The sequence below is a fragment of the Oncorhynchus gorbuscha genome, unplaced genomic scaffold, assembly GCF_021184085.1.
Source record: "Oncorhynchus gorbuscha isolate QuinsamMale2020 ecotype Even-year unplaced genomic scaffold, OgorEven_v1.0 Un_scaffold_655, whole genome shotgun sequence".
Lineage (NCBI taxonomy): Eukaryota > Metazoa > Chordata > Actinopteri > Salmoniformes > Salmonidae > Oncorhynchus > Oncorhynchus gorbuscha.
The window spans coordinates 31,533-48,846 of NW_025745754.1; the positions used below are offsets into that span (position 1 = coordinate 31,533).

Genomic DNA, 17,314 nt, shown 5'->3' on the forward strand with positions numbered 1-17,314 from the left:
TGCTTTCCACCAGACACTGGGAGATGAATTCACCTTTCAGCAGGACAATAATCTCAAACACAAGGCCAAATATACAGTAGAGTTGCTTACCAAGACGACATTGAATGTTCCTGAGTGAATAGGTTTGAAAATCTATGGCAAGACTTGACACTGACAGAGCTTGAATAATTTGTTTAACAATATCTCTAATGTACAGAGCTGTATAGGAGGAGACTCCCTCTATCCCTGTGGGCATCACATCAAATCACACACACACACACACACACACACACACACACACACACACACACACACACACACACACACACACACACACACACACACACACACACACACACACACACACACACACACACTCCCCACTCTAATGTACAGAGCTGTATAGGAGGAGACTCCCTCTATCCCTGTGGGCATCACATCAAATCACACACACTGCCCCCCACCCCTCTCCCACTCTAATGTACAGAGCTGTATAGGAAGAGACTCCCTCTATCCCTGTGGGCATCCTTCCCACACACACACTGCCCCCCACCCACCCACCCCTCTCTCTCTGTTTGCTTTTCTGCGGCTTGTTCATGCGTGGGCACAGTTGACTCTGGCACCTCTATTCTCCCACAGCAGAACAGAGCTGGAGGCAATGACGGGGAGGATTCCACCTGCCGAGTCCAGCCAGGCTATCCCTCCTCACACAGATCTCATCTGATTGGAGGATTCCACCGGTCGGGCCACTTCTCTTACTGACATAACAGTGTTTGCACTATAAAGTAAATAGTGTAAAATAGGGCTGATAATAACATCAGACAGAATTAAGTGCCTATGCAGTATGCACTTCCATATAGGATATCCTCTCCTATAGATCTACGGCACATTAGGCTATCTGTACGGTGTAGCAAATAACTGAGGAGAGTAACATGCGTCTCGTGCAGTTCTAAGAGGTTGAAAATAGTACTATTTGTCATTAGCCTATAGGCTTCCTAAGAAATCAAAATATGTCAATCATAAAGTGACATTGCTTGGCTTTTTTGCTGTTGTTGACAATAATTCTACATGGAAACCATGTTTTGCACCTTGTCCTGGTAAACTGTCAAACGTGCGTCTCTCACTGGCACAAGACTCGTATGCTATCAGACACGTTTCGGAGATAAGCTATCACGCTGAATGGTTTGGAGAGGGAGGCATTCTCCACCGTATCACCTCGGGCGAGCCGTGCGCGCACACCGCGCGCAGGGACGCTTTCCATGCCAAGACAAGCTTTTGAAACGATTATTGTTACGATTAATTATTCACCCATTCTATTCTAACCCCCCCCCCAACAAGTGTAGGGTAGCCTATGCATGCAGATCAAACACATAACTGACATTTTAGATAGTCAGAAAGCAAGTGTCATAACATTACATGCGCTCCAGAGGACAACCGTTTCTGTGGCTTCTATACTTACCCCATTGTCGCGGAGTTTTGGTACAACCCTTCAATTATAAAAAGGTTAGAAGAAGCGAACTTTTTAAAAAACGCAGTGTCTTTAAAAACAATGTAATTAAAATAGATCCAGTCTTGGCATTAGCTATTGGATAAGTCCATTCCAGGGTATCGGCTGCGAGCAAGTAATGCGATCACACAGAGAGTAGGGAAATATGATCCCTGCACTCCCTCGCGAGCTGAGCGGCGTTTCGATTCTCCTGATAGTCAAGCGTACACAGAAAAACCTAATGCCATTTCATTAGCCTAACTTATTTATTCAGACGAGGTGACAACTTATGATCCCACCCGTTCCGCGTGCTTTCAAAAAATAATAAGTTATGATGTTCGCTGAATATTCCTTGACTGCTGCGCTGGAGTTGCCTTGCCTCGGATCTGCGCTCTCAGCTCCTCTCTCCCCAATGGGTTAGTGTTTCGTGAGAGGCAGGCAGAGAGCAGCAGTAGCGACACAGTGCGGATTCCACCTGCTCTCAACAGTCCTGCCTCCCACACAATGATCTCCTTTCTACAGCGTTCTAAGACCCTGGGATATGAAGTTACACTGTGGTCTATTTCATAACCTATTCTCAGGGGAAACGTGAGAGAGAAAAGTGGACTTTTGGCCTATTTGTGACATGCAATTAAATATGCTCTTCACAAGAAACAATATGTGTTTATTTCAAACTGTGCAAATACTCTTGCATTGATTTGATGTAATTCTGCAGTGATAGACCTAGGCCCAAAATTACAATATAATGCAGGTAGGCATAGGCTAATTGGCATAGGCTAACCTACTATTAACCTAATATTCTCAGCACTTACATGTCGATGGAGACGAGGCTGGTTTTCGGCTGTCTGTTTCTGATTCAGGCCTCGTTGAGCTGACCACCACCTCAAGTCACAATCCACGCCAATTCACTTCAGGTGGCAGGTGCTTGACTTGATTCTCTGCAACCATCAGGGGTTCAATATCATTATTTTTTTTAATTATTTGACCTACTTCTGATTATGTCGATTGTTCACACTTAAGTAATATGTGGAAAAGGGTTGTTGCTAATAGTTGGCGAAATCTCTAAATAAAATGGGTTGACTATTTCTGGGGGGAAAAGGCGGACGCGTGAGATCCGGAACCAATTGATATCGGTAGCGTGTTCCTAGAGGGACGTTTTTTGCCGTGGCACTGTTGTTGTCAACATTTTGTCCAGTCGTACATGTCGAAGCTGTCTGCTGAATAAATACAATTTACAGGTAATTTCTTACATTTTGTCTTCACCGGTTCCTATTGTATGCCATACTTAGCTGCGATGTAACCAATAGTTTTTACAACAATGTCAAAACTAAAGTTATCTAGGCTGCATCGCAGCTATGCAATACTCGGATATATCTAGCTAGCTACATAGCTTTTGTTAGAAAAGCGAAAGTAACTTTGTTCGCCAAATAACGTTTCCCGGATAGTTGATTACGTCAACCAAATCTGGGGTGTATTCATTAGTTGGATTATGTTGCAAAAACGTTTCGTTTGTTGCAAAAAAAGGAAAACTGCTGGCCAGCTAGCTGGCAACAACACGTGCGAAGCTAATCCACGGCCTTTTCCTGGTATTTCCCGGTATTTCTAAAGATGTAAAAAAATATATATATATGTATGTGTGTGTATGTATGTGTGTGTGTGTGTGTGTGTGTGTGTGTGTGTGTGTGTGTGTGTGTGTGTGTATGTATATGTGAGTATCTGGTATTTCTCTCGTTGTAGAATGACAGATGGTCCAGAAACGCAGCCTAACTATGAGGAGCAGTTTGCCCACCGGTTCACTCTCGAGGACCCGGAGTACCAGCAGTACGTGAGTCGCCCCGCCAACCCCCCGCCACTGGTAGAGGACTGGGGAGGGCGTGGAGGTGGAAACAACCGGGGCAGAGACAACAGGTAAACAACAACGACCTTAACTAGCTGGCTAACTGGGTGCGTTCATCTCATTAAAGGTTTTGCTACATTGTGTGACGGTTTGTACTTGAACAACATGTTTCTTCCACAATGTAAGGTATGGTTGCTCTAGTTTTGTGAGGGTGGTGCAGTGTGGCCTGATTTAATATGGGTGTGTGACCACTTGAAATCTCTAAACTAGTTCAACACACCTTACAGTAGGCTCCAGTCCTCGGGGAGCCTGATTGGTGTCTCACTCCCCCGTCCCTAGAAACACACCTGATTTAAACAAATTGCATTCTAAAATTAAGATCATGATTACTTGATTATTGCAGTCAGGTGTGTTAGCCGTGGATGGGGAGGGGGGGGGAGTGTGACCCCCAAGCAAGCCCCCAGAGTACTGGAGTTGCCCAGACCTGCCTTACACAATCTCCTAATGGGCTACCACAACCGTGTGGTTCTTCAACTGGGTCGTTCAGAACACCACTGTTTCTGTTCAATCAAATGTTGCACACTGTTTTGATCTGCTGAACGCAGCCCTGTCTCAACTCTTCATCGTTAATATATTTAACACAGTATTGGACTGCTAACTACGACCATATTATTCTGCGCCGTAGTAAGAACAGGACATTTCCAGAAGTGTTTCTGCACAACAATAGCGGCTGGTCTGATATGTCATTCTACAGTTTACTGGGATGGACAACATGTTCATTTGGTTGATGTGTTTTTTCTTCTTCCCACTCTCCCCCCCACATCTCCTTCTCTCTCTCTTCTCTCTCTGTTCTTCAGATCACAGGACCGTGGCGGGTACAGGGGCCGGGGTTGGGGAGGGGACAGGGGCCGGGGTTGGGGAGGAGACAGGGACCGCGGGGGAGACAGGGACCGTGGAGGGGATAGGGACCGCGGGGGAGACAGGGACAGGCGTTACGACCAGGGTGGTGGTGGGCATCAGTCTGGAAGATACAACTCCTACAACCAGAGACCATCACATTACGACCGCTACTGAACTGCTCTTACTGTGGAGTGACCTCGGATCTCTCCAACCCTGTTCCTAGAGGGAGACCCTCCTGTAGGTTTAAACTCCAACCCTGTTCCTAGAGGGAGAACCTCCTGTAGGTTTAAACTCCAACCCTGTTCCTAGAGGAGAACCTCCTGTAGGTTTAAACTCCAACCCTGTTCCTGGAGAGAGGTTTAAACTCCAACCCTGTTCCTGACCCTCCTGTAGGTTTAAACTCCAACCCTGTTCCTAGAGTTCCTGGAGAGAACCTCCTGTAGGTTTAAACCCTGTTCCTGGAACCCTGTTCCTGGAACCCTGTTCCTGGAGAGACCCTCCTGTAGGTTTAAACTCCAACCCTGTTCCTGGAGAGAGACTCTCCTGTAGGTTTAAACTCCAACCCTGTTCCTGGAGAGAGACTCTCCTGTAGGTTTAAACTCCAACCCTGTTCCTGGAGAGAGACCCTCCTGTAGGTTTAAACTCCAACCCTGTTCCTGGAGAGAGACCCTCCTGTAGGTTTAAACTCCAACCCTGTTCCTGGAGAGAGACCCTCCTGTAGGTTTAAACTCCAACCCTGTTCCTGGAGAGAGACCCTCCTGTAGGTTTAAACCCAACCCTGTTCCTGGAGAGAGACCCTCCTGTAGGGTTCCTGGAACCCTTGTAGGTTTAAACCCAACCCCAGGTGTAACTAACCTGGTTCAGTTTATGAGAGAGAACCTCCTGTAGGTTTAAACTCCAACCCCAGGTGTAACAAACCTGGTTCAGTTTATCAACAAGATAATTGTTAGAACCAGGTGCGTTTGAAACCTCTCCAGGAACAGGGTTGGGTCTCTCTCCAGGAACAGGGTTGGAGTTGAAACCTACAGGAGGGTCTCTCTCCTGGAACAGGGTTGGAGTTGAAACCTACTGGAGGGTACCTCTCCAAGAACAGGATTGGAGATCCCTGCATTATTACACACACACACTGGCCATAGCAGGTCAATCTGATCTCTCACCTCTCTTCCAGATTTAATATTGTATTGATCAGTGATATCATGCTCTAATCCACACGGAACAGGATTACAACAGTGGTATTGATTATTCCAGCCAGTAGTCTGGGCATAGAGGCAAACTATTTTCTCTGTAGGCCCTTTTCTATAGTAGTACCACTATATAGGGAATAGGTTACCATTTGGGACACAATCAGTGCAGCAGAGTCAAGTGTAAAGTTTAAGATGCTCATCAATGCTAATAGTGTGATGAACTGCCATGATGGACATGTGGTGTATTGTGAGGGTGGTTCTCTTGTTTTCATTTAGTTTGTTTCTCTTGACTCCTAAGACGACATATTCAGCTGGTCTGGATGTTGATACGGTGTCATTGAATCAATCTAAAAATGTGTGATGAATGAAACCACTTTTGAACAGTCAATGTAATCTATTTTCTTACGTCACAAATATGCTTATTCTTTCCAGTTTAATATGAATATGTGACTTGGAATTGTAATCAGTAACACAATTTTTTTTTGTCTGAAAAATACAAATATAAAAATGGTCTTTGTCTCTCTCTCTCCCATTTCTTGTCTGAAAAATACAAATATAAAAATTGTCTTTGTCTCTCTCTCTCCCATTTCTTGTCTGAAAAATACAAATATAAAAATTGTCTTTGTCTCTCTCTCTCCCATTTCTTGTCTGAAAAATACAAATATAAAAATGGTCTTTGTCTCTCTCTCTCTCCCATTTTCTTGAGCCTCTTGAAACATGGGATTTTGAAGCCTTTTAAACATGCTTTATGTCCAGGGGGTGTATTAATTTGTTTTCCACTCTAGCAAAGTATTTTGCAACTGGAATCGTTAACTTCAAACAACCTTTTTATGCAATGAAAATGAGAGTTTCTATTCAAATTCAGTTGGACAAATTCAGTTAGGTCCCTCCCTGTTTTATTTCTGTCATGGAATGTTGAACCCCTTTTGAACATGCTTTCTCGCCCAATAATAGTATTGGATTAATCTGGGTCCTCACAACCACCCCTCGGTGTTAAGAATAGCAGCAGCGTACTAAATTCCTACGGTTAGGGTCAGAGCCCTGGTCAAAAGTAGTGCTCTGTATGCGGAAATGAGGGGGGAGTCATTTGGGACACGTCATCCGTCTGTTGCGTTATATAATGAATGACGACCTGCAGTAGGGAGGGTGTCGAGCACTACACCGTGGGTGGCAACGTCTCTTTAAACCCTACTTAACACTGGTGACTAATGGCTAATACTGCACCAGGCACAGATCTAGGATCAGCTTTCCATTCCTAAATCAGAACCGTTAGCTGGAGAGTAACATAGAACTGACCTTTTAGATCAGTCTAGCCTGTTAGGGCTGACGTAACTCTCCACTCATATCAAGGGTGACGTCTCCTTCGTCCTAATTATGAATGACTCATCACGGCTGCTACTGTATCACCATGAGCCAAGATGGCTGTCTGTGGTGGTCCACTCCCAATTAAAGTGGTACTTCGAGCAGAGAGCCACAGAGAGCTCAGTTTCTCAGGCCTCCTCGACTGCTGCTGTGAGGTCACCCTCTGCCCTGCAGCCCACTCACGTCCTGTGATGTAACCACAGAGCTCCAGTTGTTTTCTGTTTATTCTAGTGTGAATATACATAGGGGCTGAAAGATGTGGTGATGAGAGGAGCTGAAAGATGTGACGATGAGAGGAGCTGAAAGATGTGACGATGAGAGGAGCTGAAAGATGTGACGATGAGAGGAGCTGAAAGATGTGACGATGAGAGGAGCTGAAAGATGTGACGATGAGAGGAGCTGAAAGATGTGACGATGAGAGGAGCTGAAAGATGTGACGATGAGAGGAGCTGAAAGATGAGAGGAGCTGAAAGATGTGAGGAGCTGAAAGATGTGCTGATGAGAGGAGCTGAAAGATGTGACGAGAGGATCTGAAAGATGAGGCGATGAGAGGAGCTGAAAGATGTGACTGAGAGGAGCTGAAAGATGTGCCGATGAGAGGAGCTGAAAGATGTGCCGATGAGAGTAGCGGAAAGATGTGAGGAGCTGAAAGATGTGCCGATGAGAGGAGCTGAAAGATGTGCCGATGAGAGGAGCTGAAAGATGCGGTGATGAGAGGAGCTGAAAGATGTGGCCATGAGAGGAGCTGAAAGATGAGAGGAGCTGAAAGATGTGGCCATGAGAGGAGCTGAAAGATGCATGGATGTTGTCGCTGTATGGCTGCAGGTATTAGACAGCTAGGGCCTCTCCTGTCACCCAATAGGAAACGAGGCATGACACAGCTCACACTATTCTTCACTGACTGTCTGGTTTACTTAGTTGATTGGGTGAATCAGATGTGTTCGTACTGGGTTGATTGGGTGAATCAGATGTGTTCGTACTGTGTTCGTACTGGGTTGAACCATCAGATCCTCCTCTCCATCAGATCCTCCTCTCCACCCTCTCCGAGTTGGGCATCTCCGGCGCGGCCCACGCTTGGATTGCGTCCTACCTGACAGGTCGCTCCTACCAGGTGGCGTGGCGAGTATCTGTCTCCTCACCACGCGCTCTCACCACTGGTGTCCCCCAGGGCTCTGTTCTAGGCCCTCTCCTATTCTCGCTATACACCAAGTCACTTGGCTCTGTCATAACCTCACATGGTCTCTCCTATCATTGCTATGCAGACGACACACAATTAATCTTCTCCTTTCCCCCTTCTGATGACCAGGTGGCACTCACGCAATCGCATCTCTGCATGTCTGGCAGACATATCAGTGTGGATGACGGATCACCACCTCAAGCTGAACCTCGGCAAGACGGAGCTGCTCTTCCTCCCGGGGAAGGACTGCCCTAAGGCGTTCCATGATCTCGCCATCACGGTTGACAACTCCATTGTGTCCTCCTCCCAGAGCGCTAAGAACCTTCGTCTGCTACCGGGTTATCTCCGTTTCAGGCGTTCTCATCCCAGCTGATCCTGGGCGTGATCCTATGTTCAACACCCTGTCGTTCTCAACCAACATCAAGGCGGTGGCCCGTTCCTGTAGGTTCATGCTCTACAACATCCGCAGAGTACGACCCTGCCTCACACAGGAAGCGGCGCAGGTCCTAATCCAGGCACTTGTCATCTCCCGGCTGGATTACTGCAACTCACTGTTGGCTGGGCTCCCTGCCTGTGCCATTAAACCCCTTCAACTCATCCAGAACTTCCTTTGTGTTCCGTTCAGCCCGTCTGGTGTTCAGACCTTCCCAAGTTCTCTCATGTCACCCCGCTCCTCCGTTCTCTCCACTGGCTTCCAGTTGAAGCTCGCATCCGCTACAAGACCATGGTGCTTGCCTACGGAGCTGTGAGGGGAACGGCACCTCAGTACCTCCAGGCTCTGATCAGGCCCTACACCCAAACAAGGGCACTGCGTTCATCCACCTCTGGCCTGCTCGCCTCCCTACCACTGAGGAAGTACAGCTCCCGCTCAGCCCAGTCAAAACTGTTCGCTGCTCTGGCCCCCAATGGTGGAACAAACTCCCTCACGACGCCAGGACAGCGGAGTTAATCACCACCTTCCGGAGACACCTGAAACCCCACCTCTTTAAGGAATACCTAGGATAGGATAAGTAATCCCTCTCACCCCCCTTTAAGATTTAGATGCACTATTGTAAAGTGACTGTTCCACTTCATAAGGTGAATGCATTTGTAAGTCATCTGGATAAGAGCGTCTGCTAAATGACTTAAATGTAATTTAAATGTAATGGAAGAGAGGAGAAAGGGAAGAGAGGAGAAAGGGGGGTAGAGGAGAAAGGGAGTAGAGGAGAAAGGGAGTAGAGGAGAAAGGGGGAGAGGAGAAAGGGGGGAGAGGAGAAAGGGGGAGAGGAGAAAGGGGGAGAGTAAAAGGGGGGAGAGTAGAAAGGGAAGAGAGGAGAAAGGGAAGAGAGGAGAAAGGGAAGAGAGGAGAAAGGGGAGAGAGGAGAAAGGGGAGAGAGGAGAAAGGGGAGAGAGAGGAGAAAGGGAAGAGAGGAGGTCCTGTGTAGCTCAGTTGGTAGAGCATGGCGCTTGTAACGCCAGGGTAGTGGGTTCGATCCCCGGGACCACCCATACGTAGAATGTATGCACACATGACTGTAAGTCGCTTTGGATAAAAGCGTCTGCTAAATGGCATATATTATTATATTATATAAATGTAATAAAAGCCTGCACACCCTGAGACGGAGGAGATCCAGAAACATGGTGGATTAAAACCCAGATTCTGTCGTCACCAAATACACCTGTTGTTTCAGTAAATATATCTCTGCGGGAGTGAAACTTGATTCATAAAATCAAGGGCTTGACGAGCAGTTGATTAGTTAATTAGATTGAATGTGGAACAAAACACGTTGACTCCCTGTGAGGCCAAGGCCCCCATGTAGTAATCCACAAAGCAACTCAAGAGTAGGAGTGCAGATCTAGGATCTGTCCATATTGATCTGAATCGGTATGATCTAACAGACAAAACTGATCTTAGATCAGAACTCTGAGACTGTGGATCACGGGGCCCTTGGTCTGTGTGTTAAACGGTACCCTATACCCTTTATAGTGTACTATTTTTAGTTTTAAACAGGGCCTAAATGTGGTGGGGGAAGGGTTAACGGCTGGCCCGAGTGGTGCTCTGCAATGAGAGGTGCAATCAGCTGTGATGATAGGGAGGGAGGGAGGGATGAGGGGAGAGAGGGATTCTGGAGCGCGGCGGGGGGAGGACTGCTGTCACTACAGTAATCAGTTCAGATTAGCCTAACTTTACTTTAGCCCTGGCAACAGCATCCTCAGAGAGGGAGGAGGGGAAAGACAAGGAGAGAGAGAGAGAGAGACTGATTTGAGAGATGGACCAAAGGAGGAGAGGAAAGGGGACAGAGAACTAGAGACAAAGAGGGAGATACAGAAAGACAGAGATATAGTTAAAGAGAGAAACGAGAGACCAAAACAGGTCTCTGAGAAAGGGATGAACGGGGTAGAGAGAGAGCGAGGATTAGAGGAATTAGTACAGCTGCTTAGCTCTCTGACTGTCTCATCCTAAACGATGTCTTCACTGCTCAAAGAAAGTTTTCCTTCAGAGAAGTTAGGGATTTTATTTTGGGGGATTTAAACTAAAGTACAGGAGTACGTACTGTGGCTGCTGCTGCCCACTAATACAGACAACACAACTAGCTGCTGCCCACTAATACAGACAACACAACTAGCTGCTGCCCACTAATACAGACAACACAACTAGCTGCTGCCCACTAATACAGACAACACAACTAGGCCACCCTGAAATGTTTATGTTAACATCTCCGTTAGTAGTAATTGGCCATTTTAACGTTGGCCGAGTGTGTTCAGGATTATCCCCCAGTACAGATGTAGGAGCTTAATTTGAACCAGTTTGCTACAGCAGGGGGAAAAATCCTGCAGCAACAGGAAATTTGAATTATTATTAATGGACATTTGTGTCGGGGTTGATACAGTTTTCATTAGTGCAAATCAAATCTGACGTTCGAAAGTGGAAATAACTCACTTTAGAAGCATTTTTAAAACTCAAATACATTACAAGTTTGCATTTCCTGCTTTGCAGGGAAATCCTCAGCTGCAACAGGACTGTCAAGAGATACTGCTTGATTCTTCACGTAGGAGTTATAAGATGTTTATGTCCGTAGAGAAGCAGAAAAGTATTTAACAAGTATTACAGGGAAGAAATCAACATACATTTGACACAGAGCTCAGTGGCTCTCTCTGAATCCCACACCTACATATCACTGCTTAGGTATTTAAGTCATTACATTATGGAGGTGTTGGAGAGTGCTGGTGGTATATGAGGTGAGGAGTAGGAGGAGGAGGGAGTGAGACAGAGATAAAGGTATAGGAGGAGGGAGTGGTGGAGTGAGACAGATAATGGAATAGGAGGTGGAGAGGTGGAGTGAGACAGAGATAAAGGTATAGGAGGAGGGAGAGGTGGAGTGAGACAGAGATAAAGGTATAGGAGGTGAGGAGGGAGAGGTGGAGTGAGACAGATAATGGAATAGGAGGTGAGGAGGAGGGAGAGGTGGAGTGAGACAGAGATAATGGTAGAGGAGGTGAGGAGGAGGGAGACAGAGATAAAGGTATAGGAGTTGAGGTGGAGTGAGACAGAGATAAAGGTATAGGAGGTGAGGAGGAGGGAGTGGTGGAGTGAGACAGAGATAACGGTATAGGAGGTGAGGAGGAGGGAGAGGTGGAGTGAGACAGAGATACAGGTATAGGAGGAGGGAGAGGTGGAGTGAGACAGATAATGGTATAGGAGGAGGGAGAGGTGGAGTGAGACAGATAATGGTATAGGAGGTGAGGAGGAGGGAGAGGTGGAGTGAGACAGATACAGGTATAGGAGGAGGGAGTGGTGGAGTGAGACAGAGATAAAGGTATAGGAGGTGAGGAGGACGGAGTGGTGGAGTGAGACAGAGATAATGTTATAGGAGGTGAGGAGGGAGTGGTGGAGTGAGACAGAGATAAAGGTATAGGAAGTGAGGAGAGGTGGACTGAGACAGAGATAAAGGTATAGGAGGTGAGGAGGAGGGAGAGGTGGAGTGAGACAGAGATAATGGTATAGGAGGAGAGGGAGAGGGAGTGGTGGAGTGAGACAGAGATAAAGGTATAGGAGGAGAGGGAGTGGTGGAGTGAGACAGAGATAAAGGTATAGGAGGTGAGGAGGAGGGAGAGGTGGAGTGAGACAGAGATAATGTTATAGGAGGAGAGGAGGAGGGAGAGGTGGAGTGAGACAGAGATACAGGTATAGGAGGTGAGGAGGAGGGAGTGGTGGAGTGAGACAGAGATAAAGGTATAGGAGGAGGGAGTGGTGGAGTGAGACGGAGATAATGGTATAGGAGGTGAGGAGGAGGGAGAGGTGGAGTGAGACAGAGATAATGTTATAGATGAGGAGGACGGAGAGGTGGACTGAGACAGAGATAAAGGGTTAGGAGGTGAGGAGGAGGGAGAGGAGGAGTGAGACAGAGATAATGTTAAAGGAGGTGAGGAGGACGGAGAGGTGGAGTGAGACAGAGATAAAGGGTTAGGAGGTGAGGAGGAGGGAGAGGTGGAGTGAGACAGAGATAACATTGGACACTCTATGGAACAAAAAGCCTTCACTATACCATCCTGGAATATCCAAGGCCTGAGGTCATCTGCCTTTGGCCTAAAGAGCAGGAACCCGGACTTCACCAAAGAAATCGGCAATACAGACATTGTCATCCTGCAAGAAACCTGGTATAGAGGAGACGGACCCACTGGTTGCCCTCTAGGTTACAGAGACCTGGTAGTCCCATCCACCAAACTACCAGGTGTGAAACAGGGACGGGACTCAGGGGGTATGCTAATTTGGTATAGAGCAGACCTAACTCACTCCATTAAATTAATCAAAACAGGAACATTCTACATTTGGCTAGAAATTCAAAAGGAAATCATCCTAACAGAGAAAGATGTCCTCCTGTGTGCTACCTATATCCCCCCACTAGAACCCCCAAACTTTAATGAAGACAGCTTCTCCATCCTGGAGGGGAGATCAATCATTTCCAGGTCCAGGGACATGTACTAGTCTGTGGCGACCTAAATGCCAGAACCGGACAAGAACCTGACACCCTCAGCACACAGGGGGACAAACACCTGCCTGGAGGTGACAGCATTCCCTCCCCGTTATGCCCCCCTAGGCACAACTACGACAACATAACCAACAAAAACGGGTCACAACTCCTGCAGCTCTGTCGCACGCTGGGTATGTACATAGTCAATGGTGGGCTTCTAGGGGAATCCTATGGTAGGTACACCTATAGCTCTGTCGCACGCTGGGTATGTACATAGTCAATGGTGGGCTTCTAGGGGACTCCTATGGTAGGTACACCTATAGCTCATCTCTTGGCAGTAGTACTGTAGACTACTTTATCACTGACCTCAACCCAGAGTCTCTCAGAGCGTTCACAGTCAGCCCACTGACTCCCCTATAAGACCACAGCAAAATCACAGTCTACTTAAACAGCAATACTCAATCATGAGGCATCAAAGCCAAAGGAACTGAGTAACATTAAGAAATGCTATAGATGGAAGGAATGCAGTTTGGAAACCTACCAAAAAACAATTAGGCAACAACAAATTCAATCCCCTTTAGACAATTTCCTGGGTAAAACGCTCCACTGTAATAGTGAAGGTGTAAACTTGGCAGTAGAAAATCTTAACAGTATATTTGACCTCTCAGCTTCCCTATCAAATCTAAAAATCTCAAATAGAAAACCGAAGAAAATTAACAATAATGACAAATGGTTTGATGAAGAATGCAAAAATCTACGAAAGAAATTGAGAAACCTGTCCAACCAAAAACATAGAGACCCGGAAAACCTGAGTCTACGCCTTCACTATGGTGAATCACTAAAACAATACAGAAATACACTACGGAAAAAGAAGGAACAGCTTGTCAGAAATCAGCTCAATGTAATTGAAGAATCCATAGACTCGAACCACTTCTGGGAAAAATGGGAAAACACTAAACAAACAACAACACAAATAATTATCTATCCAACATGGAGATGTGTGGGTAAACCACTTCTCCAATCTTTTTGGCTCTATAACAAAGAATAATGAGCAAAAACATATACATGATCAAATACAGATCTTAGAATCAACTATTAAAGACTACCAGAACCCACTGGATTCTCCAATTACATTGAATGACTTAAAGGACAAAATAAAAATCCTCCAACACAAGAAGGCCTGTGGTGTTGATGGTATCCTCAATGAAATGATCAAATATACAGACAACAAATTCCAATTGGCTATACTAAAACTCTTTAACATCATCCTTAGCTCTGGCATCTTCCCCAATATTTGGAACCAAGGACTGATCACCCCAATCCACAAAAGTGGAGACAAATTTGACCCCAATAACTACCGTGGAATATGCGTCAACAGTAACCTTGGAAAAATCCTCTGCATTATCATTAACAGTAGACTCGTACATTTCCTCAATGAAAACAATGTACTGAGCAAATGTCAAATTGGCTTTTTACCAAATTACCGTACAACAGACCATGTATTCACCCTGCACACGCTAATTGACAACCAAACAAACCAAAACAAAGGCAAAGTATTCTCATGCTTTGTTGATTTAAAAAAAGCCTTCGACTCAATTTGGCATGAGGGTCTGCGATACAAACTGATGGAAAGTGGTGTTGGGGGTAAAACATACAACATTATAAAATCCATGTACACAAACAACAAGTGTGCGGTTAAAATTGGCAAAAAACACACACATTTCTTCATACAGGGTTATGGGGTGAGACAGGGATGCAGCTTAAGCCCCACCCTCTTCAATATATATGTCAACGAATTGGCGGGGGCACTAGAAAAGTCTGCAGCACCCGGCCTCCCCCTACTAGAATCCAAAGTCAAATGTCTGCTGTTTGCTGATGACCTGGTGCTTCTGTCACCAACCAAGGAGGGCCTACAGCAGCACCTAGATCTTATGCACAGATTCTGTCAGACCTGGGCCCTGACTGTCATGTTTGTCATTTATTATCATGTCTTGTCCCTGTGCTCCCCATGCTATTCGTTTCCCTCTGCTGGTCTTATTTGGTTCTTTCCCTCCTTCTATCTCTCTCCCCCTCCCTCTCTCACTCTCTCGCTCTCTCTTCTCTCTATCGTTCCGTTCCTGCTCCCAGCTGTTCCTATTCCCCTAATCATCATTTAGTCTTCCCACACCTGTTCCCGATCCTTTCCCCTGATTAGAGTCCCTATTTATTCCTTTGTGATCCGTTCCTGTCCCGTCGGTTCCTTGTATTGTATTCACCATGCTGTGATTGCGTTTCGCCCTGTCCTGTCGTGTTTTTGCTGTGATTGTGTATCGCCCTGTCCTGTCGTGTTTTTTGCCTTCATCAGATGCTGCGTGTGAGCAGGTGTCTCTATCAACTACGGCCTGCGCCTACCCGAAGCGACCTGCAGTCTGTGGCCGCTTCTCTAGTTATTCCCCTCTACAGACTAGAGGATTTTTGTTATTCCCTGTTTTGGATTTAAATAAACTCTGTTTCTGTTAAGTCGCTTTTGGGTCCTCTTTCACCTGCATGACAGAAGGAACCGACCAAGGAATGGACCCAGCGACTACAGACGCTCGTTACACTGCCGTCAAGATCCAAGGAGCCATGCTCGGCAGACACGAGCAGGAATTGTCTGCTGCTCGCCATGCCGTGGAGAACCTGGCCGCTCAGGTTTCCGACCTCTCTGGACAGTTCCAGAGTCTACGTCTCGTGCCACCTGTTACTTCCTGGCCTGCCGAGCCTCCAGAACCTAGGGTTAATAACCCACCTTGCTACTCCGGGCAGCCCACTGAGTGCCGCTCCTTTCTCACGCAGTGTGAGATTGTGTTCTCTCTCAACCCAACACATACTCTAGAGAGAGAGCTCGGGTTGCTTACGTCATTTCACTCCTTACTGGCCGGGCTCGAGAATGGGGCACAGCTATCTGGGAGGCAAGGGCTGATTGCTCTAACAAATTCCAGAACTTTAAAGAGGAGATGATTCGGGTTTTTGACCGTTCAGTTTTTGGTAGGGAGGCTTCTAGGGCCCTGGCTTCCTTATGCCAAGGTGAACGGTCCATAACGGATTATTCTATTGAGTTTCGCACTCTTGCTGCCTCTAGTGAGTGGAACGAGCCGGCGCTGCTCGCTCGTTTTCTGGAGGGACTCCACGCAGTGGTTAAGGATGAGATTCTCTCCCGGGAGGTTCCATCAGATGTGGATTCTTTGATTGCTCTCGCCATCCGCATAGAACGACGGGTAGATCTTCGTCACCGGGCTCGTGGAAGAGAGCTCGCATCAACGGTGTTTCCCTGCTCCGCATCGCAACCATCTCCCTCCTCTGGCTTTGAGACTGAGCCCATGCAGCTGGGAGGGATTCGCATCTCGAATAAGGAGAGGGAACGGAGGATCACCAACCGCCTGTGCCTCTATTGCGGAGTTGCTGGACATTTTGTTAATTCATGTCCAGTAAGAGGCCAGAGCCCATCAGTAAGCGGAGGGCTACTGGTGAGCGCTACTACTCAGGTCCCTTCATCTAGATCTTGTACTACTATGTCGGTCCATCTACGCTGGACCGGCTCGGGTGCTACATGCAGTGCTTTGATTGACTCTGGGGCTGAGGGTTGTTTCATGGACGAAGCATGGGTTCGGAAACATAACATTCCTTTCAGACCGTTAGACAGGCCTACGCCCATGTTTGCCTTAGATGGTAGTCATCTTCCCAGTATCAAATTTGAGACACTACCTTTAACTCTCACAGTATCTGGTAACCACAGTGAGACTATTTCTTTTTGATTTTCCGTTCACCGTTTACACCTGTTGTTTTGGGTCATCCCTGGCTAGTATGTCATAATCCTTCTATTAATTGGTCTAGTAATTCTATCCTATCCTGGAACGTTTCTTGTCATGTGAAGTGTTTAATGTCTGCCATCCCTCCCGTTTCTTCTGTCCCTACTTCTCAGGAGGAACCTGGCGATTTGACAGGAGTGCCGGAGGAATATCATGATCTGCGCACGGTCTTCAGTCGGTCCCGAGCCAACTCCCTTCCTCCTCACCGGTCGTATGATTGTAGTATTGATCTCCTTCCGGGGACCACTCCTCCTCGAGGTAGACTATACTCTCTGTCGGCTCCCGAACGTAAGGCTCTCGAGGATTATTTGTCTGTGTCTCTTGACGCCGGTACCATAGTGCCTTCTTCTTCTCCGGCCGGGCGGGGTTCTTTTTGTTAAAAAGAAGGACGGTACTCTGCGCCCCTGCGTGGATTATCGAGGGCTGAATGACATAACGGTTAAGAATCGTTATCCGCTTCCCCTTATGTCATCAGCCTTCGAGATTCTGCAGGGAGCCAGGTGCTTTACTAAGTTGGACCTTCGTAACGCTTACCATCTCGTGCGCATCAGAGAGGGGGACGAGTGGAAAACGGCGTTTAACACTCCGTTAGGGCATTTTGAGTACCGGG

At 46.9% G+C, this 17,314-nt stretch overlaps 1 protein-coding gene across 1 annotated transcript; it reads left to right on the top strand.

The window, feature by feature from the left end:
- Window positions 1-2,544: 2,544 nt before the first annotated feature.
- On the top strand, window positions 2,545-4,432 carry LOC124019696 (RNA guanine-N7 methyltransferase activating subunit-like). The gene is made up of 3 exons (XM_046335106.1): window positions 2,545-2,703; window positions 3,203-3,373; window positions 4,160-4,432. The coding sequence occupies exons 2-3, from the start codon at window positions 3,204-3,206 to the stop codon at window positions 4,374-4,376; spliced, it is 387 nt and encodes a 128-aa protein (XP_046191062.1). The 5' UTR covers window positions 2,545-2,703; window position 3,203; the 3' UTR covers window positions 4,377-4,432.
- The last annotated feature ends 12,882 nt before the right edge of the window (window positions 4,433-17,314 follow it).

Bases quoted from the DNA above. Each gene is read 5' to 3' on its own strand.
- LOC124019696 (XM_046335106.1), top strand. From the start codon at position 3,204: ATGACAGATGGTCCAGAAACGCAGCCTAACTATGAGGAGCAGTTTGCC. The intron at 3,374-4,159 runs GTAAACAACAAC...TCTGTTCTTCAG, and splicing joins AACCGGGGCAGAGACAACAG to ATCACAGGACCGTGGCGGGT.